This window comes from Pavona decussata, unplaced genomic scaffold (assembly GCF_977016875.1).
Source record: "Pavona decussata unplaced genomic scaffold, jaPavDecu1.1 SCAFFOLD_510, whole genome shotgun sequence".
Lineage (NCBI taxonomy): Eukaryota > Metazoa > Cnidaria > Anthozoa > Scleractinia > Agariciidae > Pavona > Pavona decussata.
Genome location: NW_028145827.1, coordinates 201,597 through 228,926, shown reverse-complemented (window position 1 = coordinate 228,926; position 27,330 = coordinate 201,597). Strand labels below are relative to the sequence as shown.

Here is a 27,330-nt window from a genome sequence, read left to right as displayed (position 1 = left end):
TGTTTGTCATGGGCTACACCTCAAGAAGCTGGAAAAACAGTGTTGTCACTACTTGTGGTTCTCACTCTGCAATCAGCAGTCATTTGCCATTCACTTGATGTTTTGCTTGCAGGTGCGGGCATACAACCAAAAAGCTTCGATTCTAGAAGGCCTGGATCAGACCCATGATGCCCTGCATGAGTTGCATCTCAGTTTGGAGTGTTTGCCAGGTGATTGAAATTTCAATTCTCCTTAATTATTCCACGCATCAACACTCAGAAATTTTTTTCTTAGTTTATAGCTTTAATCTCTTTATTCTCCTCACTTAATACTAGAAAGTGTACTGACAGTGCAACAAGAAGAGGTTGCATTTTTGGAGAATAAACAATCGCATTATAAACTGTCAGAATGTTTCCCGTAGTTAAAAATTTTGAAAGTAATTTCGGGTTTGCTTTTGGTGTTGGTCTACTGTGCTTTATGATTGGTTAAAAAACATTGCACTCCTTTCTCAACCAATTAGAAAGTAAAACCAAACTCAGGTGAGACTTGCTTCCACTTGTTTTCCCGCACTTGACTTCGTTGACTTGTGTCAAATGCAAAACACGTGATTTTTTAGCTAATTGCTTTTATCTGTTTTACGTCATGTTACTAACTTAATAAATTATTTGTAGTCAACTTAGTTTAATTGGGGAGGCCGAACCACGCATAAGCTTTCTACTTTCTTTTCGGTCTCCTTTGCCACTTTTTTTCTTTGTAACTTAATTTAAATTATTTTATTAAAGATAAAGTTTGTAGTTGCTGGTTACAGTCTTCACTTTGGTTAGTCAATCCTAAACCGCTTTTGTACTGTGCACAGAATGAGTGCCTTTTCTAAAACTTTCAGAAGTGAGAACGAATGGTCTGTACTAAAATTGTGGTCTGTTCGCCTGGGTTTCCCTTGGTAGAGAGAGGTAATGTGGGACAAAGTTCCTTGTCTAATAAACAAATCATGATAAAACAGATTTAAATACTTGAACCATTGGTCTTCAAATCAAATACCACACATGCCAAGTATCGGATGAATATGTTTGTTACAATAAGATAAGATTCTTCATTCAAGGTGGGAAGCATACGCTTAGCTATGATTCAGTACAACCTGCACCAGCTAGTTTACAAGAATGCCACGATTAAAAAAATAAATGATAAAACATTAATCAGACAGCAAAGGCAATAAAAAGTATAAAACAATATACAGTGAAACCCCTCCTTACGACCACCTCGTTAGTACGACCACTTCTTTGTGCCCCTAACGAATTGATAGTGCAGTCATTTCCTTAGTTTTACAACCTTGTTGTCCGGCCACCCCGTTAATACGACCATATTTTCATGGCCCTAAGGTGGTTGTATTAACTGGGCTCCAATGTAGAATAAACCGCTATTTTACAGGATAAGAAAGCAATTGGATATTAGCAAGATGCTTCTTTGTCTGAGATATTGACTCGTTTCCAAAAAACGTTCAAAAATTTATTTTCGGTTGACGCTCTAATTCCGTTTGATAAGCTATTCCAAAGCCTGGGCGCCTGAAAACGCCAGGACTTAAGTCCAAACGAGAAGTAGTGTTAACCTTTGGTAACTTTGACTACTGACTGTGTTGTGTTATTTATTCTCCAGATAACCTAGGAACAGTTTACAAACACACGCAACTGCTATTAAAACTGTCATCAGAGAAAGAGGCGGCCGCGAACTGGCTCCGGTTCAGAGGCATTCAGCTTCAACACACAAAGGACGTCGGTACCATTAAAAAAGCGCTGAGGTAAAACCAGCACTAAGACGTTAGAGTCAAAGTGTGGAGTATAACAAACAGTACAATTAGAAAGTATTAGTATTGCTCAACGGCTTTTATTGATGTGCTCCACTTTAGGATTTCATCCACAGACTACCTTGAACAGCATAATAAACAGCACTACTAGAAAGTACTGCCCAGTAGCTTTCATTTGAATGGTCACACTTTAGGATTTCATCCATAGATTCAAAATTAGAACCACCTTGTACAGCTTAACAAACAGCACCACAGGAAATTACTGATCAGTAGCTTTCATTTGAATGGTCACACTTTAGGATTTCATCCACAGACTGAAAGGTAGAACCACCTTTTACAGCTTAACAAACGGCATCGCAGAAAGAACTGCTCAGTAACTTTCATTTGAATGGTCATACAAACCCATCTTGGACAGCAACAATACAATGCAACTCTATTTAACGTACGCTTTGCTAAAATACGGCTAAGATGGCTGTACGCTAGTTTACTGGTACGCCACGATAAACAAAACACAAATTAAAATTAAAAATATTTACAACTCCAGTAATTAAAAACATATAATAAGGATAAAATCGTCGACAAAATAGAAAATTATTTAAATTGCAAGCCGGTATCGATCAATACTGGGTGTTATAGTCCAGAAAGATTGTTTGTTATTGAAGATAAAAAAGTTTTAAAACTATTTTTAAAAGCTGCATAAGTATCAATCTTCCTGGAATCGTCGGGTTTTGAGTTCCACAATTTCGATGCGAGCTACTTCAACGACTATAGTCTATACATTGTTGATTTTACCCTTGGTAAGTCCAATATTGTGGTGCGCCTAAGGTTGTAGGGAGTACGCTTTATCTTTTTTAAATCACGCAAGCTGGCTGATCCAATGTCACAAGCTAGAATTTTAAAAACCGTGAACAGAATTTTCACCACTCTTTGTTCGTAAAGACTTTGAAGACATGCACAATTAAATAATTCTTTGTATGGTGTAGACTTGTTCCGAAAAACAAAACGGTGCGCTTGTTTGTTTTCAGCACCGTCTGACTTAGTACTTTCATTTGAATGGTCGCACTTTAGGATTTCATCCACATACTTACCTTGTACAGCGTAATAAACAGCACCACAGGAATGTACTGCTTAGTAGCTTTCATTTGAAAGGATTTTCGTTCACAGACTCAAAACTTACAACCACCTTGTACAGCAAAACAAACAGCGCCACCCTCAAATTGCTAGACAAAGATTAATACCCCTCTGTTGTTTATGGTTTTTTTGTACTGATTATTGTTCCAAATGTGATTAATGACAGGTCTTCTCTAGTCAGACTTGTGGAGAGTGATGAAGTGAGACTGGATGAAGTGCAAGCGATGGACGAGCAGATTTTAGACTGGTGCAAAAACACACAAGAAGACCCTTTCATAATTTATACATTCAATAGATTTACCTGAAACTTTCTGTGTAGTTGTAGAGAACAGATCCTTTCTTCATCTTCTTCTTCTCCTTCTTTGTTTGTTTGTTTGTTTGTTTTTGTTTTCTTCTTTCTGAAGGCGACGCTCCTGCCTTTGTAGACTCTGTGCAAAACAGTCTGTGCAAAAACTCCAATTTTTTTTTAAGCGAAAAAGCAGTAAATTTGCAACAACTTATCGCCAGATATGCCCTGACATGCGTGAAACCCGATGATGGATTCCCGCAGGCCATATGCAGAAACTGTTATCGTATGTGCTGTGACAAAATTACTACGTTCAGAAAATCTTGCCTTAAGGTGATTCCCGCCAAATAAAAGTTGTCGTGAAAATGTTCTCAAACTTTCTGTGATTGTTCACTATTATGTTTTATTTCGAGAAACGTAATAAAAAAGGTCACCATGTCCGCGAACGAGCTATGATCCACTCAATTTACCCCATAATTGTGACCCAGGATTTGACCAGTTATTGCCATGTCTGGTGGTAACAGAAGTTACCGGAAAAAGCAGAACTTAGAAAACGTTAAACATAAAATGTGTCAAGCATAATCGGCAATTAAAGATGAATGCACGTTCTTGGCAGGAAAGCACGGTATGAAGCAGTATCGTCGACCCAATGCTTGCGTGCAAGTAAAGCGGTTCTCAGTATCACTTTTTTTATGCCCGCGAGTGGTGGGCAATCTCGAATTTTTGGCAATAACACATTTTTTCCTCGTGATTTTTTAAAGAGGATAATAGGTGAGTTAAAAACGGGCTAAAAAAGATGGGTCACCATGCTCGTTGAGGAGAACATTGGCTTGGCTTTAGCATCAAGGAAAACAAACCATGTTTTCAATTTGCGAGCGCTAATGACGTAAGAAATTATTCGCAGTAGGAATGCGCAGTTTAATTCAATGGAATAAAGCCCAGCAGCCCAGCAAGCATTTCAGGACGAAGCAAATTTGAAACGATGCCCAATAAAAAACGAGAATGAGAACGAAGTAAAGTCACCACGTGGGAAGTCGTCTCCGAGGAAACAGGAAAAAAATCGACTACACGGAATATCAAGAACGACGAGCATCAAGGACCAGCGAATGTCTGGACTTTGGGCAAGGTTCTCCTCAGTCGACCGCAGGGACAACTTCCATCTTCAAATATCAGCAATCCGAATGGTTTCTCCCACATTTTGTGCTCGAAAACGTTAGCCACGACAGGATACTGAAAGACAAGTCAGCTGACGTTTGTTACAGAATGGGATGTAGTAATGGCGTGGACGAAAAGAGACCTAAGAAATTATCATATCACCTGGAATTAGACGGGTCAAGGTAAAACATAATTTACAGTGTTCACATAAGAGAGGGATCTCGGGACAAAATTCCGATAAAGGATGCTTCTTGACCTAACAGTTGAACGGTAAACTTAAGGCGGGGCTCTACCTGAATTTGAGTGAAATTTGAAGAGGTTTTAAGAATGGATGGCAGAAAGAAAATGATTTTTGGAACACTAACAGACAGTTGATACTCACGCAAAGAGCACCCCAGGTTGCTAGTGGACTAACTTGGTATCCGTCTATTAATTATTAACTACAAATTCTAATTTTAAAACTTTACTAAATCTTCAACATTTCTTATTTCTTTTAATTTTACCAATCCTTCAAGAAAAATTATTTCGTTCCAAATATACCTAAAAATCACCCAAAAATTCATAAAACACCCCCAAATAATTGATTTGTGAAATGAATGGAGGGTTTTTGTATTGCTTGAAATGCGAACAAGATATTTCCATTTGACCGATTTTAAGCGGCGTGAAAACGGCTTTCAGATGAACAAAATATTAACGGCAGACTGATCCCAACGGCGGAGGTGACGAGCTTGATAGAACAAACAACAAAAGCTAGAATAACTGAAATATATTTGTTTTTTTTAAAAAAACAAATATATTTCAGTTATTCTAGCTTTTGTTGTTTGTTCTATCAAGCTCGTCACCTCCGCCGTTGGGATCAGTCTGCCGTTAATATTTTGTATTTGAGATAATTTGCTGATCCAGGTCTACAAGTGATCCGGCACCACTCATTGGTTTGTCGCTGTGGAATTGCATATTTTATTGTTTTCAGATGAGCCCCCACCTTAAGAAGATTTGGAGAGAACCAAAGCTATTGACCCCTCAAATTCTTCATTGACACCCTGACTTGAAAGTCATTTGGATTTTTACCAGATATTCTCCAGAAAGAGCGAGAAGATCTGGGTACCAGATTAATTGGCAACTGGACAAGGCTTACGTCAGCACTCACTGACCTTTTTCTGATCTTTTCTCGGCAAAGGGCCGATGATTTGCTTGATTTGCATTTCACCTCAGTTTGTCACGGACTGTTTGCAGCAAGCAATTGGCTTAGTCGTGCAAGTAAAGATGACTTTACTGAGCGTTGTTTATTGGGTAAATGAAAATCAGTACAGTGTGTCGTAGTTATTTGTATGTATGTGTGTGTGTGTGTGATGTTTTTTCTTTTTTCAGATTTTTTTGGCGTGACTTTTTGTCGTGATCGTACGCCCCTGATATTTTTCAGGGTGCGGCTTGACGTCATGACGCGGCTGAGCTGATAAATTTCTTGAATTGTTTTTCGAGGAACACTGAGTTGGCTTGGGCAGAAACATTTTTACAACTACAGGTATTACTGATGATTGCAAATGATTCTCTTGTCTCAGATTGAGTTGATGAATGCAATTAATTAAGCTTAGTGTTCAATGTTAATTCTTTGTTACAGGAACACACTACCAAACAGATGGATAATCGTAGCTGGGAAGATTCGTTTATTCCTGGTAAGATAGATGCGTGGAATGAAATTTACGACACGTAGGCATGTTTGTGAAATGACATTGCAAGCGGTAAAGTTTACCGTAGTTTTCTTTTCAGTAAATTTGATTCTTTTAAGGTGAATTTACTGTTTAGTGGTCAATTTATTCCCAGTAGTCCTCTTGCATTTTCCTGAAAGCGCTCGAGTAAACAGATGTAAACGCAGTTGATCTGATCATCCGTGCAGAAAACTGCATCTGTTCATTCGACAGCCGTTCTCGTCTCGAAAGCTTTTGAGTACTGAGCTACATCGGTGGATACGAGAGTTACTTTAGAGGTTTCATGAATCATTTTGCGTGAAAAACTTTTGAACATCTTTTTGTCATCATGTGAACAATCCCCTTGCGGAAACAATATGGACGCCTCGAGTGATTCAAGTGAGACTCTTTAACTTGGTGGTGACTCCAACCAGATTTGCACCCAGTTGAAGAAATATTTTGGATTTCGCCATTAAGATAGTGAACTGAACGCTTGTAAATTCTGAAATTGTAAGATCTAAGAATAGAACCGTTTTAACAGTGATGACTACTTCGTAATTTCGCGAGTAAAGTTTGTGGGGCTACATTCATATTTTACGAGGCCACCGATTCTTCTACATGTTGCTCCCGGAAAAGTGCATTTTTTTGGTCAACTCGGTGAGTTTTCTCCCGTGGTTTTCTCTTTGGAGACCGTTTGTTAAAATGAGCGGATCACTTGGTGTGAAGTGAAAAGCCAGATGCAGCGAGAGCCAATAGGCCTTATCACGGTTTTCGACGCCATTTTGACGAGTAAGCAAACACGTCTGAAATAACAGTGTTTGTATGGAAATCCGATGTCAAATAATTTTAAAAAAACACCGCTTCTGAACAATTCATGAATTGGAAACTTTTGGGACTAGGAAAACGATTTGAAGAAAGAAAATTGGAGGGATGTAGCTGTGCCAGAAAGCGTACAGTCGTGTTTTGAACTTTCCATACATTTGTCTGTATGGTGAACCAGCCGTGAACTGCTACTCAAAATTGTTCGCGGGAAAAAAATACAGGGAAATGTATGGAAAGTTCAAAAGACGATTGGACGCTTTCTGGCACAGCTACATTCCTCCAATTTCTTATAAGCCTAATATTTTTTTCTGGAAATCCAGGCGAGACGGGGGGGGGGGGGGGGGGGTCTTTTGTTTTGGAAATCCAGACAGGAGGGGGGGTCTTGTGTTTCAGGAAATCCAGGTGAGAGGGGGGGTTAAAAAACGATCCCATTCGTCGGAAAGGGTGCGGATTTTTTCTGGAATAACCCATTTCTGGAGTCTTAACATTTTATGACATTTGCATAATTAAATGATAAATTTCACTGTCAAAAATCTTTTATTAAAAAGTAAAAGGATATGGCAAATGTTTACTGCATGACTCTAGAAAATGCAGTGGTAATTTATGTTATAAACCACATATATAAATGGTTGTTTACTTTTCCAACGAAATCATCCTAATATTCCATGCAAATACTTACACAATGTGCTATCTTTGAGAATCCAGCCCCCTACCTTCTTTTTGGAAAAAAAAAATGTTTACACCATACAAATTGATTGTAACCGCCGTTATAATCTCCTGCCAAAAATCACAACAAATCAGAAAAAGAAATTGAGAAGATAACACTAGCTGACCATGAAAATCACGAAGATGAAAGAAATGGAGAGAAATACATGGAGGGTTGCTCATGACATAGCGTTGATTGACGATGCACCTGTTCTGTCAGATTACATAAGGGCATTTGTAACAACGGAGGAGGATGCCGGTTTTTTTTAGAACAGGAACCAGCTTCATGATTACATGGAGGCATCCGATAGTTCAAAAAAACGTCTTGCAAGTATAATTATTTTGCTAAAATTTGTTACTGTATAAATGATCACTATGATGTCGGAGAGTTATTCATGGGATTTGTCAAAATCTCCTGCAAGGTTAAGAAAAAAGCAACAGTGCGCTCCATGAAAAAGTGGTTGGCTTGGCTCCATGATGTGTAGAAATATTCCACTCCCCAGCTATCCCGGATAAAAAAAAAATTGAGGTTCAAAGTGTATTTGAATCTCCGGCTACTTGTTTGGATGGAACAGCATGACCAGTTGATGACTTTATGCCTAGAGTGCAAATAAAAAAATCCTTTAATGAAGGAAGGCTCAGAGCACAGTAAAAGAGAATAGACTTTTCGTCTACATGTACCTTTGTGGTTTCTCATAAGGAGCTAGTTAAAAAATACCTAGACCATTTAAAACATCTCCCAGTGTTTTACTCAGTCTAGATGGAAATATTAGTTAAGTGGTTTTTTTTACCACACAGGCCCTTTCCTAATGGCCTTGATACAGTGTGAAAGCATCATGTTAATTAATGCTGTGTTTGTTTCAGGAATATAACACCCCTTCAGATTGACGTTTGCTCTTTCTTGGGATGCGCAGAGTGTAGCTTCTTGCTAAATAAGGTAAGGGTGATAAGTGTGCATGATTGAATTTACCAAAGAAATGTTTGTGTATACACTTTGTGTATGGTAAGCTTATTTGTCACTTTGGAATTCAGTAAGTTTGGCTTTCTGTTTTCAAAACTATATTTTGTTACCAATGTTACATTGATTAAAGGTGAATTACTGTCAGCAATATCACTCATTTTTAGAGTCATTATCTGCTGTGTAATATCTGCACTTGTCAACTCGATTGCTTTTCCCTGTGTGATTGTGAAGATGAGTGGATCGCCTTGCGCGTAAAAGACTTAGGGACTTTTGTTTGATGTTCGATTCATTGCTTAATAGGGCAAAGGCCTTTTACTTTTGTTGTGACTTGGAATACATTTGCGCTTATAATTAGAGGGGCAGTGTCACCGATTTTTTGTGTCACTTTGAATAGCCAAAAAACATGTTTGAATCGATGGAATCGTCAAAATAATGGTTCAGTTTTGCTAACAATAACCCTAATATTGTAAATGGTTTGAACCCAGGAGTCATGTCATAAGTACGTAAATTATGATCATCCGGGTGAGTGTAGTCCTGAGAAGGACTGTTTGTGGTGACTTTGACTGACGTTTCGACAACCTGAGCGGAAGTCATCTTCAGAGTCAAGTAAATTGTGGAGCGTCAGTAGGTGGTATATACGTCTCTGGTTGTTAACCTGATTGGTCAACGAAGTCCAGATGTTATTGGTCGTTTGTCAGTAAGCCGTGATGTAATTGTTATAGTTGTTCTTGTTGAAAACGTTGTCTAAGTAGTTGTTTTCGTCTGCGAGTCTGTCAGGTGAGTCACAAACCAGTTGTGCTCGCCTTGTTAAGGTCTGTATAGTCGTTGCTTTGTGAGAAGTAGGGTTGTAGGATGACTGGTCCAGTAGTCTGTCAGTATGTGTTGGTTTCCTGTAAACCGTAGTACTTAGTTTGTTGTCGTTGTTGTTACGGGTAGCGAAGCAGTCTAGAAACCTGACAAACTCGCAGACGAAAACAACTACTTAGACAACGTTTTCAACAAGAACAACTATAACAAGGACTTTGTTAGACGTAACACTTACAAGAACACTGAACCTAACGTCACAAACAACGATGCGACTCCCGTAACTACTGTGACTATACCTTACGTAAGGGGCACTTCTGAGACTATCACACGGATTCTACAACCCTACAATATCCGTGTAGCTCACAAACCTATAACCACTTTACGACAACTACTGACGAAGGTAAAGGACAAAGACGAACCGAACCGCAGACAGGGAGCAGTTTACAAGATCAAATGCTGCGACTGCCAGGCCACTTATATTGGTGAGACCGGCAGAAATTTAAACGTACGACTTACTGAACACAGACGAGCAACTAGAAATGGTGATATCAACAATCACATTGCTGAGCACCATTTACAAACAAACCACAGAATCAACTGGGACTCTGCCAAGTGCATTACCTACAGTACAAATTACTATCAACGACTCACCCTGGAAAGCTGGTTTACTAACTTAGAACAAATGCCACTCAACCGCTGCCTACAACTACCTGCACCATACAAACAACTTATTGACAACAACAACGAAACAGACAAACAATAGACATTTTACTAACAATAGACCCACAGACTTTTTTGACTAACAAAAGACGGATCAAAACGCACCAATCACTTTTTACAGTCTTCACAGCCAATTACATCACGGCTTACTGACAAACGACCAATAACATCTGGACTTCGTTGACCAATCAGGTTAACAACCAGAGACGTATATACCACCTACTGACGGTCCACAATTTACTTGACTCTGAAGATGACTTCCGCTCAGGTTGTTGAAACGTCAGTCAAAGTCACCACAAACAGTCCTTCTCAGGACTACACTCACCCGGATGATCATAATTTACGTACTTATGAAATAACCCTAATAATGCACAGAAACTAGTATTAATTATCTTTTGCTGGAGATGGCTAGGATGGAAATGAATTGCAACTTGAAAAAATTGGCCAGTTTTTTCAAGTTCCTCCTGTGTTTTGTAGAGAAGTCGTCAAAAAACTGCTTATAGTTTGTTCTTCCCCGGAAAAATTCCTCGATATTTCCTTCTCGGTGCTCTAACAGCAATTTCATGTTAGAAAAAAGGTTCTTTGTCAAATATTTGAGCCATTTTGACGAAAAAATAGCGAAATCACCGTGACAGTGTCCCTTTAAAAATTGAAGAAAATATAGTTTACGTTTCACATCATATGAAATCCAAGCATTTTTCTCTTAAGCAACGTACATGCTTTTTAAGGTTTAAAAACCTTGAATGCTCTATTGTGATTAAGGGAGGGTTTATAATTTATGCAGATGGGGAGCTGTGTAATGTTTAAAACACAAGCAGCAGTGTTTTATCAGGATTTAAAACCACAAGGCGCAGCTGAATGGTTTTAGACCCGATAAAACTAGACTGCAAAACAGTCCTTTTTTTTTTTTTCTGAATGTGCAAATTGTCGCGCGCAAAGCGCCCGCAGGGCGTGTGAGGCAAAAGAAAAAACGACTGTCAGTTTTCCATATAACAAATTCGTTCTGACCTGGGGGTCAAAAAATGTCGTTGAGGTGTCAATCAATTGACAACTCCACCGCATTAGGTGAGAAGGAAAATATTCCTGTCGATCTTCCTGGCATTGAAAACATAACTAGAGCCGCTGAAACTTTGGTTTTCTCTAAGAAGTCAGTCATATATGATGGAAGCGACCAAGGAAATTTGGTGAAGTATGTTACACGTTGAAAGGATTGGAATGCTGTTATCAATATTCTCTTTAAAATGAAGGAAGTCCTGAATGTTTTGTCCAATGCTCTTCAAGCGGTGATCTCCCGAATAGCGGTTAAAGCGTCTCAAAGTCGAAACGAAGTTCGTAAACAGCCACTATCTGCTCTTCTGTTATGCTTTTCAGCGAACAGATGACAATGATTGTCAGCCGTTCTGTATTCCTTGATCTGATTTGTTCATCGCCAAAACAAACACTTGATAAATAAGGCTTTTACCAAAGCCCATTGGCAGCACATGAAAAACATCCTTTCCTTCAAGGAGCGACTCAGCAGCTTCCTTCTGCTCGGATTTTAAAACAAATCCCACTTCTATCGCGAGCCGATCCAAATCAACGTCCTCCATTGTCCGCGGAAAGCTTGTATAATTTGACATGGCGTCGAATATCTCTGATGAGGTGTTATAAACATGATTTGACATCTCACGTCATAATTTAGCCAATGGGAATTTCCCATTGCTGGAGGAACGGGAAATTCGAAACGAATTTAATATATGCAAAGCCGACAGTCTTATTTTTAGCGTCTCTCCCCAGGCTCACTCTACGTTTCCACCCTCGCTCCAGACCTTTTGCTTGACGAGACCTCGCATTTCGACCGAACGCAAAAATGCGGCTGTTTTGCAGTCTACGATAAAACACGCACTGGAGTTTTTTTAACATTCCTGGAAAAGCATGTGTCAAGAGATAGTAAGAGTTCATTTAATGTTTTTATGTGTTAGGCAAAGATCAGTGAGTGAGTTTCTAAAATGCAGTTAATTAATGAAACTATGTTGTGAAAATTTTGAAAGTAAAAGAGGTGAACTAATGTTGATCTTTTTTCCCTCACATAAGCCCTGTAGGTGTTTAGAAGAAAATGTACAAATTTAACAAATGTTGCTGTTTGGACTAAAAAGTACTGTTTTAATTCTAGAAATAAAAAAAAATTGTTACTGTAGTACCTTGGATGAGAAAATGTAGAAATTATGCAGATTATTTATTGTAATATTTTCGAAAGTGCCTTAAAAATAAATGTTTTGAAATATTTTGAGAAAATATATATAGGAACACGCTTTTGGTTAGAAGTCATTCTCCATTGTCTCCACGAGGCATTGTTCCCTCTAATCTGGCTTGTCCTCTGCCCCTTTGGGAAAAATGTCTCTTAAAGAATTTGACATACTGGACAAGGACACCTTAAAAACTGCAGTATTCACACTGATCAAAACACTTGGTGATGTGCTTAAAAAGCATTTAAAAGATCACCCACTTGAGAATAGAGTCACAGGAATTGTATACAAAGTGAAATACAATTCATGTTCTTTTGTGTACAACGGAGAAAGCAAAATGTTGTGGAACTTTGAAAAGGAGAGCTCACTGATCACAAATAAATCACATCACTTTTACTACTATTGACACTAATACGCATTTACTCAATCTAGTTCTATTTTTTTAAACTTTATTTTTCTCTTTTTTCTCTTTCTTTACTCATACATTGTACATATTTGGTCTTTCATAATTTTTTTTCTCTTTTATTAGTTGTAATTATTGTAAACTAGTAACGCAGGTCCACATCAGCCAACGGCTGCCAGTCTTTTTAACCTGCAAGATCAAATAAAGTATGTATGTATGTATGTAACTCCACCGGGGCAGGGCACAAGCCTGGCACAGGCAACAATGACTCAGCAATTAAACGTTACACATGGAGATGTTGGCGCATGACATTCATCCAAGCTAGTTAGTTATTCATAGTCGTCATTTTAGACAACAGAATAGGACTGCTGAAAATTAAGTAGACTGCAAGCAGTCCCTTTCTGGATAGTCGAGAGGTCGCGCGAAATAGCCGAGCGCCAAAAAAAACTAGAGCAAACGAGCGGAAGGGGGCTTGGGGAGAGGCGGAAAAAAGGGGAAAGGAAAAGAAAAGGACTGCGCTCTTAGCTGTAACAGACGTGTTCAGGGTAACTCCGCCTACAATTCGTTAAAGCCATTAAAAATCCAATTAAAAATGACAGCTAATAGATAACAACTCCGCATTGTTATTCAATGACAAGAACAGCAGGCCAGAACATTAGGAGCGAAGGGGAATAATCTCCGAGCTTCTTTGAAAAGGCCAAAATTCGAATTTTTCTTCAGAGCCCAGAGTAAAAGAGATCGACGACACAAACGCCCGAGGTGTAATTAAGAGCGTGGCTCAAAACAACTGGAAAGCTGTTGTTGTATCATTTTAAAGCATCCTGTGGTGAATTCTGCCGACAAAGCTTGTTCCGCGCGGATGCGAAAGTTACATAGTACTTGTTGGCACAAATGTCTTTTAATAATTGTGGGATCTTCTTGAAGGCAATTGCTTTTAAACCAAAGTATTTTGACTGCAACTGGTCTTGGAAAATACTCGGCGAAACGGAACAACAACCACAATCGAGGCTGTGTTGGCAAAGTCGAAGCTTTGATAAATAATGGATTTCCCGAAACCAGTGGGAAGAACGGCCGTTACATATTTTCCTAGAAAGCCCTTCTACTGCTAGCTTCTGTTCCTCTTTTAGAACTAAGCCGCCGAGGTGATCACTTAAATTTAGGAACACATCGCTGCTACTCTCTCTCACCGAAGCCATTTTCCTAGTGATCTGAAGTGTTGACATCAAACGTGTGAAGAAGTTAATTACACATCAAACTTTTCTGACAGCAGCTATTGTTTATGGACCAATCGGAATTTTCCGTTGCTGGAGCGACAGGAAATTCGAACGCGTTTGTTACAGTTAAGAGCGCAGTCCCTTTCTTTTCCTTCTCTCCCCCAGTCTCTTCTCGTTTATTTCTTCTCGCTCCAGTCTCGCTGCGCTATGAGCACACCATCTCGACTAACCAGAAAGGGACTGCTTGCAGTCTAAAAATTAAGTGGTTTTATACCTTTTCAGGTTATGATCAGATACAATTATTTTTTAAGAGTTTTATTTTTCCATAATGTTATGATCTTTTTCTTTTTTAGATTACTGACTTTTGTGCCTTGAGATCCAATTATTATTGACAAGCCGTCTCCAGTGGACTCCAGTAGACTCTATTAGACGACATTTCTATTGTTTTCTTGTTCTGGTTCTTTTTAACGACTAGACTTCCGGTAAGTTGATGACAATGGGACTTTCGGTTAATGAATTTTACGACTGGACTTTTTCTTAGTCCATCTGATCACTTTTAATTAGCTCTCAGATCACCAGAATCTGATGGTGTATATTGCAGGACATGCATGACAACTCAATACATTCGAACTAATGATTATATCCAGTTAGTCTCTATATGCCAAAATAAACCTTATATTTGAAGCAATTTAAATGTCAAGCCCAAAATTAAAACTGTATGTACCTGATTCCTGCTCAAGTGTATACAATATGTGAGCCAGCGAGGCATGCAAGGCAGATGTGCGAGGCATGAACAAAAAATAATGTGAGGCATGTGAGGCATGAACAACCTCTAGCATAAATGCTAACCGTTAAGCTCACCGGGGAGCTATTTGAGCTAGCCTGAGTGCTTTTTAGGCTAACCAGAGTGCTTTTTAGGCTAACCGAAGTGTTTTTTTAAGCTAACCTGAGTGCCTCGCACATGCATATGCCTCGCTGGCTCGCAGATTGTGCATCCCCTTCCTGCTCTAAGCCCTTGAGTCTGTGTTAATTAATGTAACTCCCATTGTGATACTTTTCTGTGAATTCCAAGTTAAAGTCAGTGTTTAAAAATGTATTTATGCTAAACTTCAAGGGTCAGTTATTAAAAGACAGTTTAGAGGGTGTTTAACAAAACCCCATTCTAAGCCATTTTCAATTGTGCCAACAATCATATCTAAACATTGTCTACTAATGACGGTAACAAGAAGGATTGAATCCCAGACTAAAAAACTATTTATCTACTTAAAATAAACCACTTATAAACAGATTTGGAGGCCCCTGGTTGTCTTAAGCTGGAGTTTAAGTGACTCTGTTTAAATAACTGGCCCCAAGTGTCATCTGTACCCAATAGAGCTGTGTCAGTGTAAGGGTAGAGAAAACGGTTTTATCAGCAGAGTTGATAAGGTAATTTGGTCATGATAAGGAGATTCAAGAGTTGACATTTGCAATGCTAGCCATTTGTCAAAGCAAATTTGCCCTGAGGAAGGGCTTGAGCTTAAAATGCCAATCTTGAGGCTCTTCTGTAAACCATGATTTCTTGTGACCTAGGAATCCTCTATAAAGATTATTTTTTATTAATCTCTTTACAGTGGCTAAATTACTGTATCAACTCAGTTGATGAAACAGAATATACTGATCTACACTCAGCTACCAACCTGGAGGCCTAGTTCAGGAAGCTACTCACAGTATCCTCACTGAACTGAAACTGAAGATGGGAAGCATTTTTGCAAAGTTGAGGGCATCTTCAACTGAGGATGAAGGTGAGTTTCTGAAGATTTTCAATACTTTTTAAAACCTTTCCAATGTTCCATGCTATCTATTAACATTTTGAAAACAAAACTTTCATCTACAACAATGAATTAATCATGCAGAAACCAACAGCACGTCATACCACATAAAATTTTAATAAGGTAAAATTTTCTGTGGTTGTTTTTATTGTTTTGTAAATGAAATATTATGACAATTAAATGTCATAATATTTCATATTTCAATGTTTCATTTTGTAAAAAAAACCTTTTTCCTCAGATGAAAACAGAGAAGACCACAAACGAGTGGAAAGTGGTGCCTTTTCAAGGACAGCTGAACATCAAGGTAGGTTTACGGGTGTTGATGGTCAACAGAGCTCCTGAAAGTCAATTTACTGAGTAATGAATTTTTTTTCTAAGCTGAAATTAGGGATTACTGTCTGACAGCCAGCCCGCACCCTGAGTTTAATTAAGGTGTCTATCTATTACATAAGCTATTAATTAGGTATGTGTGGCACCGAAGGGTATTGTTTTTGAGCCCTTTTGGTCTCAAAGAGGGTATAGAGTTTTACCATGTTGGTTTAAAAGTCAGAAAAAAAGGTATCGATTTCAAAGAAATGGGTATGCTGGATTCTACAGACCAGGTCTGAAAATGGTATGAATTTAAGTAGGTAAGCAAGGTTTTGGAGAATGCAGCCATAAATTAACCCTGAATACAAATCTGAGGATTCCCGCTCCCATTGTTAGAATGTCTGAATCAAATTATTGTAAAGAAGCCTTTTAATTAAAGAATGTGCTTGATAATGTCTTCCACCCCACCAGAATTGCAAGAATCCAGGAAAGTTCAAGTCACCATTTTGGCATCTGAATGGGGATCAACCAAGGGAGGACTTTCCACCATAAATAGAGAATTAGCCATTCAGTTGGCCAAGTGCCCTGAGGTGAGAATCACTTTCTTTGTACCACAATGCAGCGAGCAGGATAAGAAAAAAGCCCTCAACCACAACATAAACATCATTGAGGCAAGACGGCGGCCAGGTTATGAAGAGCTGGAATGGCTTAGTTTTCCACCAGAACATTTGCAAATTGACATTGTCGTCGGCCATGGAGTGAAACTTGGTCACCAGGCACAAGTTATAAGAGACTCTCACAAGTGCAGGTGGGTCCAAGTAGTCCACACAGATCCAGAGGAACTTGGAATGTTTAAATCTTACTCAAATCCTATTTCAAAAGGGGAAGAAAAGCACAAGATTGAAGTAGAGCTGTGCGAGATGGCTGATTTTGTTGTAGGTGTAGGGCCTAAGTTGAGCGAGGCCTTCAGCTCATATCTTCGTGGGTGTGAAAAAGATCAAACTCTTTTCAACTTGACTCCTGGTGTCTTTGATGAGTTTGTGAGTGTTAAACAGGTTCTTAACCAGAGAAAACATCGCAGTGTCCTTGTATTTGGCCGCGGAGATACTGAAGATTTTGCCTTGAAGGGATTTGACATTGCAGGAAAAGCTGTTGCTTCATTACCCGACACCCATCTTGTTTTCGTTGGAGCACCTGAGGGAAAGCACGAGGAAGTAGCAGCACGTTTATTGGATTGTGGTATTCCTGCGAATCGACTGAAGGTAAGAGGCTATGTCAACAGCCGTGAGAGCTTAAAACGATTATTCTGTGAGGTGGATCTTGCAGTCATGCCTTCTAGAACAGAGGGCTTTGGACTGACAGGTCTTGAGGCTCTTTCAGCTGGTTTGCCTGTGCTTGTCAGTAAGAACTCAGGTTTTGGAGAAGCCCTAAGCAAAGTACCGCGTGGTGAATCATTTGTGATTGACTCAGAGGATCCCAAGATATGGGCTGCAGCCATCACTGAAATGTGGGATAAAGACAGGTCAAGACGACTTGAGGAGGCTAAAGTTCTACGCACTTCCTATGAGAACAAATACAGTTGGGTCAAACAGCGCAATGATCTTTTTGAGAGGATGGTCAGATTAACTCCTGGTATGTATAAGTCATTTTTTTGGTAATTAATCAAAGTCTCTTATATTAGATTTTAGAGGTTATCAATAAACTTACTTTTCAAGATTCCTAAAAATTACAGAGAAATTAATTGCAAAAGGGTAAACTTTGAAAACTATGCACATTAGTTCCAAACCAGAAAATTATATGTTTCCAGGAAATGTGAAGCATTCATTACATGTTGTTTTAGAGTGGTTTTCAAATAATTATATTATTTAGAGCTAAGACCCTAAATACTCTCACAGCCCATGGCCTGGTGGCCTGTGGGTCACTTTACAGTTCACAGCTGCATGGCCTGCAGTCCACCTCAAAGCCCACGGCCTGATGGCCCACCTCACAGTTCATGGTCCGGGCCTTTTTTTTTTTATGCTCACTTTGAGATGGCGGATACTATAAATCACGGACTTCCCTACTTTTTACGCGGGATGCCCTGAGGGCATGCCATGTCTAAAAACAGGCTCCGTATCTTTTTTTCATGGTAGTCACAAATCTGCACATTAATTTATTCATTAAACTCTGCCCTCTCCTACTTGGGATGTATTGTTCTGATTGTCCATTCTTGTCGTGTATATGGCGAGAGAGGGGACCCACTCACCCCTACCTGTGTGACGTCAAAGCATCATTTGGTTTATTCATTAAACTCAGATTAAATTTGTGCCGGCCATATTGTTAACATATTGTGGACCCAAGTGTGCCATTTTCAAATGGAAATTTAACCATTTTGAAGCGGTAAATCGAAAGAATAACTTCTAAGGAGCACTTGACATTTACAACGGTGGAAATTAGAGAGTTCCTGGCGAAGGAATCATGCTTTGTTTGACAGTCTTAGAACCATGATGGGAGACTGAAAAGAGGTCATTGATAAGCTTACATTATTGTAATGGAATTTCCGAAATTCCCGGTCCAACCATAAGTAGCGTAACACAAGGAAAACAACATTACGGGAACTTCGTGTGACTCAAACTATTTCATTAGCAAGGATAGTTCTATCAATCTGCGAAGCATACAATTGGATTAAATAAATCAGCCACAGCATTACGCATAAATGCCAGTATAGGCATCTTGTTAAGTTAGACGAAGAAATTACCGAAAGATAAGTTGAATGAGGAAACCAAGCGGGACCTTACCACTAAGACTTCCGACAACTGACTGCCACAATCAGCAGTTTTTTGGCTAGATATCCTAGCCCCACATAATAAGGCCAACTGCATCACAATGTGTTACCTAAGCTGAATTTGGTTAACCAGATTGCAATTTTGGGTAAGCGGGGTGTTATTTTGCTAGTTATCAGTCTGTCATGGTAGGTGTCAGCCATCTTGAAGTGGGCATTAAAAAATTTTCCCAGGCCATGAACTGTGAAGGGGGCCGTGGGCTTTTAGGTGGGCTGCGGGCCACAGGGCTGTGAACTGTAAATGGGGCCTTTTAGCAAAACCGGGAATAATTCCACTCCCAACCACTTTATACAAATCACGATTTTTTGCAATAACTGAGTTCAATAACTGTTTTATCATTCGATCACCCAGTTTGTTTTTAAAAAATATTTTTTGGAAATCACTCTCTGACAGCTCAAGGAAGCCATCTGCCATTTTCACACAAGAGCGTGGTTTCAATAATTATGCATGAGCAGAATATTATATAAGCAGCAATTGAACACATGCACAGTTGGACAGTATTACGCATGAGCAGATCATTATTTGTAAGCAGTTATTTGCAGGTCACATGGTTTACTTTCGGCTAATGAAAAGGAAGAAAAAGCATTGAATGATAATAATCTAAGTTGTTTGGCAGAGTGTATGGGAGGATATATTCACCCTGATATTTTCTGTTGACTGATGCAATGAATTTTCTAATAGTAAAGCTTGAGATAAAAAGCCAAATAAAGAAATCATGAGCCCTGCAAATATTTTTGCCAAAAGCATGCACAGAACAGCATACCGACTTCAAAATTCAAAAGCATGCATTAGCCTGATTGCGTTTTAATGTCTTCCAGTACCTGCACTTCCAACAACTATGTTGGTGCCATCATCTGTTTCATTAGGAACAGGAAAGTGTTCTAACTTCCTTCAAGTTGATGTTTTCATGTGATGGCTCTCTTGGCATATCAATGAATCAACTAATCCAAACATTAAAAACTAGGGGAGATCGCTTGGGATATCTCATTGGAAATTTCTCATGTTTGTACTACTTTCTTATATTAATTATCTCCTGCTTCTTTACAATTATAATCTTTTTGACATCCCTGGTTTAACAGGTAACTGAAAGTCAGTTCCTGAAATATTTAACTGTACTGTTGGGCCATTGATTAGTCATTGATCGACTATTTGCATATTCGAATGCATTGATTACTCACTCAGGTATCATTGTATGTATGGCTACAAATGAAGTTATTTTATCTGGTATTACAATCAAATGTGAAAAAGAAAACAAATTGAATAGGTCACTGCCGTCACAATTTTATTGATCGACTGTTCTGTTTGAGAACTAAAACTTCGACTCTTATCATCAATGTAATGCATCATTTTCCACTCCATGCAACGGTATTTCTCAAAATCGTGAGGTCAATTCTAGCCTGCTGCAAACGATTCCCAATGCATGAGTAATAATCAAATTAATATCAATGACTGTAAACAGATCAGTGTGTAATCATTATGTCATTGATGTGTAATCAAAAAGCCACAAAAATTTTTGTTTGATTGAACAAGTCATTGATTACTCATTGATTATCAGCAATAAATCAATGAGTAATAATAATCAGCTGATTACCCATTGATTACCCATCCATTCCTCATTGATATCAACGTTCATCGATTAGTTATGTCTGCAATATATTGATCACCATATATAAGTTCAGAGTAAAGGTTTTGTATCTGGTTGGAGTATTTATAACCCCACTTGAGCTCCCCTATGTATATTAAGTAATTTTTCATCAATTTGATATTGACTTGAACATAACAAACTTATATTTAAATAAATCTTCTAGAAATCGTCAGAGATGATCTCAAGCAGGTGAAAAGTGATATTAGAAACAGCGAGAAGTTGGAGACCCTGAAGTCATCTGAAACTGAGGATAAAGGTCAGTTCCAAGAGACTAACTGCTAACTCTATCCTGTATCTATTGATAGCTGCCCTATCATTTGAAAAATTAATGAAATTGTAAAAATACTGAGTAATTTTTCATCAATTTTGATATTGAATGGGAGACATAAAATTGTTTAGCTTTATTCACTTTAGCTTACAAACTTATTTATAAATAAATCTTCTAGAAATTGTCAGAGATGATCTCAAGCAGGTGAAAAGTGATATTAGAAACATCAGCGAGAAGTTGGAGACCCTGAAGTCATCTGAAACTGCGAATAAAGGTCAGTTCCAACAGACTAACTCCTAACTCTATCGTGTATCTATTGAAAAATTAATAGGATTTAGTATTTTAAGGGGGGACGACTAACTTATACTACAGAATAACAGTTGTTGCTGGGTGATTTTTAGGGATGGCATATTCTGATACTCTGTTTTGCAGTGTTTTGTGGTGCTTTTTTGGTGAAATATATGTGAGAAAACATATGGATTTTAAATAAAGAAATATATGAGGGTGAACAGATGGATTAGAAACAAAAAAACATTTGAGGGTGAACAGATGGATTTTAAAAAAAATCATCATGACATGCATGTAACTAGTGCCAGTCCCCAACCTCACAACAGACTAAGCCTTTTCTGTTCTGATCACATGACTTGTCAAATATGGTTGTGACTTGAAAATCTTTAAATTTAAACCTTTTAATTGAAAAAGATGGTCCAAAACAGCTTTTCTGTGGAAGTTAAAGTTTCCAAGATAATTGATGATTAGGAAGTTTCCATAGCAGCATACAATATGGTAGTTAGTTTCCACTTAAATTGACTTGAACATAACAAAGTTGTTTGTTTCTCAGAAATCCTCAGAGATGATCTTGCACAGATGAAAAGTGATATTGGAAACATGAGTGAGAAGCTGGAAGCTGGTACCCTGCAGTCATTTGAAACTGGGAATTCAGGTCAGTTCCGAGATATTAACTTCAAACTCTATTCTTGTATCAATTTAAAAATTAATAGGATTGAGTAGGGGGACAATTTGACCACAGAATAAGGGTTGATTTTTAGGAATGATTCTGATTCTTTGTTTTGGAGGCGCTTTTTGGTAAAATATGAGCTAGGGTGAACAGATGGATTTTAAAAAATTGTCATGACATTCATGGAACTAGTGCCAGTCTCCAACAGACAGAAAAATCCCTTAAGCTGGCTACTGAAAGAAATGGATCAATACAATTGTACTTTATACATCAACTTCTATAAATATTCTAAATTAAAAAAAAATTCAATACATCACGTTTTGAACACTGGCGATCTTTAACTATTGGCACTATTTTCAATTTTCACACGTGTGAACCATTTGAGTTTAAGCCTTTTTCTGTTATGTTCATCTGCCTTGCCAAGTATGGTTGAAATCTTTAAAACCTTTGACAGTGGAACACTCCTCTATGGACACCCGGATATTATGGACAGTTTTGTTTGTCCCGACGAAAAGCTCACATCTTTCCTCTAAAATTACCCTGCTTAATATGGACAATGGACACTCTAGTCTGTGTCCCGAGCAACAAACTCTCCTACATTGTCAACCCCGCTTCACTTACACTGGTTATCTGCGCACTGACTATTTTCATTGTCACAATTATGCAAAATGTAGACATTGTAACCTGTTTAAATAATGACAGATTTCTTTGAGTTAATACGATTTTATTACCAAAATCAGTAGGCTGCTAAATGTCGTGACATTTGATCATTCTGTCTATTTCCGGTCTTTTCCCCTTTTACTGTAGTTATTAATTCAGTTTTCTGCCCATTATGCGATGATGATAGGACTTTGATTCCGTTAACTTCACTGTTAGTCCGAGGATATGATAAACGAGCATAAGGTTTCTTTAGTTTGAACTTGTTACAGCTGCAGTTACAGACACGTTAAGAAGTTAAACAATGTTTTGTTGCTGAAAAAATTTCTATTATCAGTCCGTATGGTGTCCGTATTAACCAGGTTCCACTGTAATTGAAAAAGATGGTCCAAACAACTAGGGTTTCCAATCAAGATAATTGATGTTAGAGAAAAAAATATTCCTTGATCCTGTCATATTAAATTAAAAAAAAAAATGTTTCCTATTCAGGATCGAAATTTATGTTGAAAGATAAGCTTTCAATTCCCTATTGAAATCTTTGATGATTTTGATTGATTAGATAATTGATGATTACATATCCCAGGGGGGTACTCGGGTATATTAGTGACGGGGAGGTGCGAATGAGGCCAAATTTTGAAACCCAAAAAAAGTCCCGTCACGCTAAGGAAAACCCAAAAAAAAATCCAGCAGCCAAAAACATGACCCAAAAAAAGTCTGATACAAGATGATTGTTTGTTAACAAATAAACCGATATAACTTAACGAGAGTTGTCTTTTTCTTGTCATTTTATTTGCATGTTTTAAACTCGTTAGTGAAATCGTTTTGCGTAAAATCAAGAATGATAGGGCACGATTTTCATCAACCCCCAAAAAAGTCCTCGCCAAAATCTTAAGGGCAAAAAAAGTCCATCAGAAAATTTCAAACCCAAAAAAAGTCCCAAGCCGAGAATTTCAAACCCAAAAAAGGTCTTTGCACGTCCCCGTCACTAATATACCCAAGTACCCCCCCCCCCCCCCCTGGGTTACATATAGGAACATTCCATAGCAACAATATAGTAGTTACTGTAAGTTAGTTCCCAATTAAATTGACTTGAATGCAACAAAGTTTTTTGTTTCCCAGAAATCGACAGAGATGATCTTGAACAGATGAAAAGTGATATTAGAAACATCAGTGAGAAGCTGGAGACCCTGAAGTCAACTGAAGAAAAAGGTCAGTTCCAAGAGACTAACTCCAAACCTCCTCAGTAGGAGTTGACTTGTGCAAATCTTCCTTTCGTAACAAGAGGCACGCTTAAAAATTAATAGAGAAGGTTGAACAAAAAAAAGCAGCATCCAGACAGTAAATGTCTTTCTTTTACGTAGTTGTCCATTATTAAATCCAGTCCAAAGGAAAATCAAACCCGCGAAAATTTTTGATATTTTGTAGCTTATCCCATGGAAAAAACTGTTGATTTTTGTCTTCGCCCTATACCCCACTTGGGAGCCTGTTCACAGGCTATAATATCCAGTCTGCAATTTATACTGACCGTAAAACCAAAAACAGATGTCAAGAGTCTAAACAAAACCCGACATAGTATTTTGCTAATAATTTTTTTTTACTTTTAGATGGTTTGGAGGCAGAGTATATTGACCCAATACGTGAACTGTACAGAAGAGATGTAGAATACCTTGATCTTTTCCCTTGGTGTCAAGGAAATTTGTTCTTTTCCCTTGAAGAAATCTTCACCCGGCTCATAATGCGCAACAAGGATAAAACGAGAGGATCATTGACGGAAAAGGTTGTGGAAATGTCTGCTATCTTTCAACCACATGAAAACTGCCCCAACCCAAGGGCAGTGTTAATTGAGGGTGACCCTGGTATGGGAAAAACCACATACTGCAACAAACTTGCGTTTGATTGGGCCACCGGTAAAGCAGGAGAAGATTTTCTGAAATTTAAACTGGTTCTGTTGGTGAGATGTTGTGACATCAATTCAAACCTTCAGGACGCCATTGCCGCTCAAGTCCTGCCTTCAGATATTAAAGAACAAGAGCGAGAGAAATTCTTCGACTTCATTAAACACAATCAGTCTAATGTTTTACTGGTCCTGGATGGATTAGACGAGTTACCGAGTGGTAAATTGTCAGAGTTACAAGACATCATCAAAGGTAAAAGTACAATGCTCCATAAATGTCCCCTTGTGGTTACAGCTCGGCACGAGGCTGGCATAGAAGTTGTGAAATACTGTGACACGCTACTGGAAATAGAAGGATTCACCTCAACTGATGCCAGTGAGTTTATTCAAAAATTCTTTGAAGGCAAGGGAGAGCAGGGAGCAAAAACTGCCCAAAATCTCTTAGACAAACTGGAGGAAGATCAAAGCCTAAAAGAATTGATCGCAAATCCCCTCAACACTGCACTTATCTGCCTTCTTTGTGAAGACTCGGAGGGCAAGCTTCCCGAAAGTAAAACAAAACTTTACTGGGAGATTGTAGAGGATGTCCTGAGAAGGTACAAGAAAAAGAAGAACTTACCAGAAACGAGTAAAAATGTCATTGAAGAGCACAAATCACAGCTAAAGCAGCTTGGCTTGATAGCGTGGAACGTTCTACTTGAAAACAAGAAGTTTTTTGAGAAGAATCAACTTGAAAGTCACACGGATGACATCCCAGGGTTCGGTTTCCTGTCATGGCAGCGCGGAAGCAGCAGACGAAAACCACATCCCCAGTACTCCTTTGTTCACAAGAGTTTTGAAGAGTGGTTCGCTTCCTTTTATCTCTGTTGCCAGCTTATGTGTGGAGAAATGAGTCCTGAAGATTTAGCTGCTGACGAGAGATATTTCTCTGAGCATGCTGACCTCAAACAAGTGTTGTTGTTTACATGCGGCTTACTCGCGCAAGAATCAGAAGACAAAGCAATGGCTCTGATCCAGAGTTTGGCGGCTCATATTAACGAAGGTCGCTGGAGTTTGGCGGCTTACATCAGCGAGAAAAAAAATGAAAAGTTTCTTGTTGCAGTGGAGTGCATCAAGGAATGCAAAAAAGAAGGTAGTAATTTTTATTTAGATTTGGCACGTACTTTCGGTAAGTTTCTGACAGTTCAAAGTGTATTTGCCTCTGGTAGAAATTTAGGTTATGTTGCGTGTGATGTCATTGCTGAGATGCTCACTGAGAACACAACTGTGACAGAGTTGCGTTTGTATGGCAATAAAGTCGACAGTGAATGCGCTGATAAGATTTGTGAAATGTTATGTAATAATAATACTCTGAGAGGCTTGAACTTGTTTGGCAATAAACTCGGCAGTGAAGGCGCTGATAAGATTTGTGAAATGTTGTGTAATAATAATTCTCTGACACACTTGGATTTGTCTACCAATAAACTCGGCAGTGAATGCGCTGGTAAGATTTGTGAAATGTTGTGTAATAATAATTATCTGACACACTTGGATTTGTCTACCAATGAACTCGACAGTGAATGCGCTGGTAAGATTTGTGAAATGTTGTGTAATAATAATTCTCTGACACACTTGGATTTGTCTGGCAATGAACTCGACAGTAAATGCGCTGATAAGATTTGTCAATTGTTGTGTATTAATAATACTCTGACATCCTTGGTTTTGTCTTACAATAAACTCGACAGTGAAGGCGCTGAAAAGATTTGTGAAATGTTGTGTAATAATAATTCTCTGAAACACTTGGTTTTGTATGGCAATAACATAAGTGATGCTGTTCGTAACAAACTCAAAGCAGCACATGGTGACCGTATCCGTATTTAATGTCGTCAAAGTTTAAGCGCAACTTTCCATTTGTATTTTTGAAACAAAGTAACCTCTTTTAAAACTCCAATAACAAAAGTATGCAAGTGCTCCGTAGAAACTAAAATCTTACGTTAACGTCCAGCCGACAATAAAAGATTGATTAACATCTTGGATAACATGCTTTTTGGTGCAAATTTAATATTACAAGAAACCTGGTTCAATGCAGGAGAAATGCAGGATGGTTTCTGTCTTAATTGAAGTATGAGATTATGTCATATAATCAGATAGACCGGTTTATAGACAAAGAAATTATTAACAAACATGACATTTCAAACAAGCACATTTTATTACATTTCAAAACTCACCTACACAGAATTAAAGATGGTGAAGAAAGCTTATCACTGTTTTTCCATTAAAAAAATTCTTGTACACAAGGTTAAAAAACCAGGAACAGCTTGAAGTCAGACGTCGATCTAAAACTCGTTGGGTTTTAATCCTTTTCTGTTCCACTTTCCAACGTTGCTAATTTACATGTAAATTCTTCAATTCTTCAGCTCAACTTCGTACAGTTCTTCAAGAAGTGAACAGTCCACAAGCGCTAATTAAACTCCACACAGACTTTTTTATCAATACAAACATCCAATCTTATGTTTCCATCAATGCTGCTTGAAAAAGTTCTCATTTATGGTCATTTTATCGTCTCAGAGGCATGAATCCTGTCTTTCAACACAATTACACCAAACGCTGTAAAATCTCAACTGTGTTAGTTTAAGGTGAGCTGTTTCTGCTGCAGATGCAGCCGCCATCTTGGATCGAAATCAACCAATTAGAGCACAGCAGCCAAAAAAATCTGTTTCCTCAGAAGTACGCATGTCCGCCATTATGGATCGAAATCAACCAATCAGAAGAGAGCAGTAAAAAATCGGTTTCCTCTGCAGTACGCATGTCCGCCATTTTGGATCGAAATCAACCAATCAGAGCACAGCAGCAAAATGAGCTGTTTTCTATGCAGTTTGCATGTCCACCATTTTGGATCAAAATCAACCAATCAGAGCATAGCAGGAAAATGAGCTGTTTCCTATGGAGTACGCATGTCCGCCATTTTGAATAAACAGCGTTTTAAAATGAACCAATGAGGAGAGAGGAACAGAATTTGGATCCTTGTTTACATAAAAATCTGTTTTCCCCCACATTGAAAGTGGACTTGAAACACAAATTATTATAACAGGATCAAAA

At 38.4% G+C, this 27,330-nt stretch overlaps 3 protein-coding genes across 16 annotated transcripts in view; 2 read left to right on the top strand and 1 right to left on the bottom strand.

Moving 5' to 3' along the window:
• The window catches only part of LOC146450031 (uncharacterized), a 33,799-nt gene extending 30,159 nt beyond the window's left edge, over positions 1–3,640 (top strand). The window contains exons 19-21 of the mRNA XM_085100763.1: positions 113–209; positions 1,630–1,771; positions 3,075–3,640. Coding sequence (XP_084956889.1) covers positions 113–209; positions 1,630–1,771; positions 3,075–3,213 — 378 coding nt within the window. The 3' untranslated portion in view covers positions 3,214–3,640. The remainder of the gene's footprint in view (positions 1–112; positions 210–1,629; positions 1,772–3,074) is intronic.
• The window catches only part of LOC146450029 (U7 snRNA-associated Sm-like protein LSm10), a 139,733-nt gene that overhangs the window by 102,911 nt on the left and 9,492 nt on the right, over positions 1–27,330 (bottom strand). The gene's annotated exons all lie outside the window — the stretch shown is intronic.
• Positions 5,739–26,309, top strand: LOC146450030 (uncharacterized). Of its 12 annotated transcripts, XM_085100825.1 has the most exons (12): positions 5,740–5,871; positions 5,968–6,022; positions 8,426–8,498; positions 14,245–14,373; positions 15,502–15,672; positions 15,938–16,003; positions 16,480–17,640; positions 20,639–20,731; positions 20,922–21,017; positions 21,585–21,686; positions 23,478–23,567; positions 23,963–26,309. In XM_085100825.1, exons 5-12 carry the CDS (start codon positions 15,624–15,626, stop codon positions 26,110–26,112), a joined length of 3,807 nt encoding a protein of 1,268 aa, XP_084956951.1. In that variant the 5' UTR covers positions 5,740–5,871; positions 5,968–6,022; positions 8,426–8,498; positions 14,245–14,373; positions 15,502–15,623; the 3' UTR covers positions 26,113–26,309. The 12 variants fall into 12 exon arrangements, with proteins under 12 accessions (XP_084956955.1, XP_084956951.1, XP_084956952.1 ...); XM_085100829.1 differs by lacking the exon at positions 20,639–20,731 and having other exon boundaries at positions 5,739–5,871; XM_085100826.1 differs by lacking the exon at positions 8,426–8,498.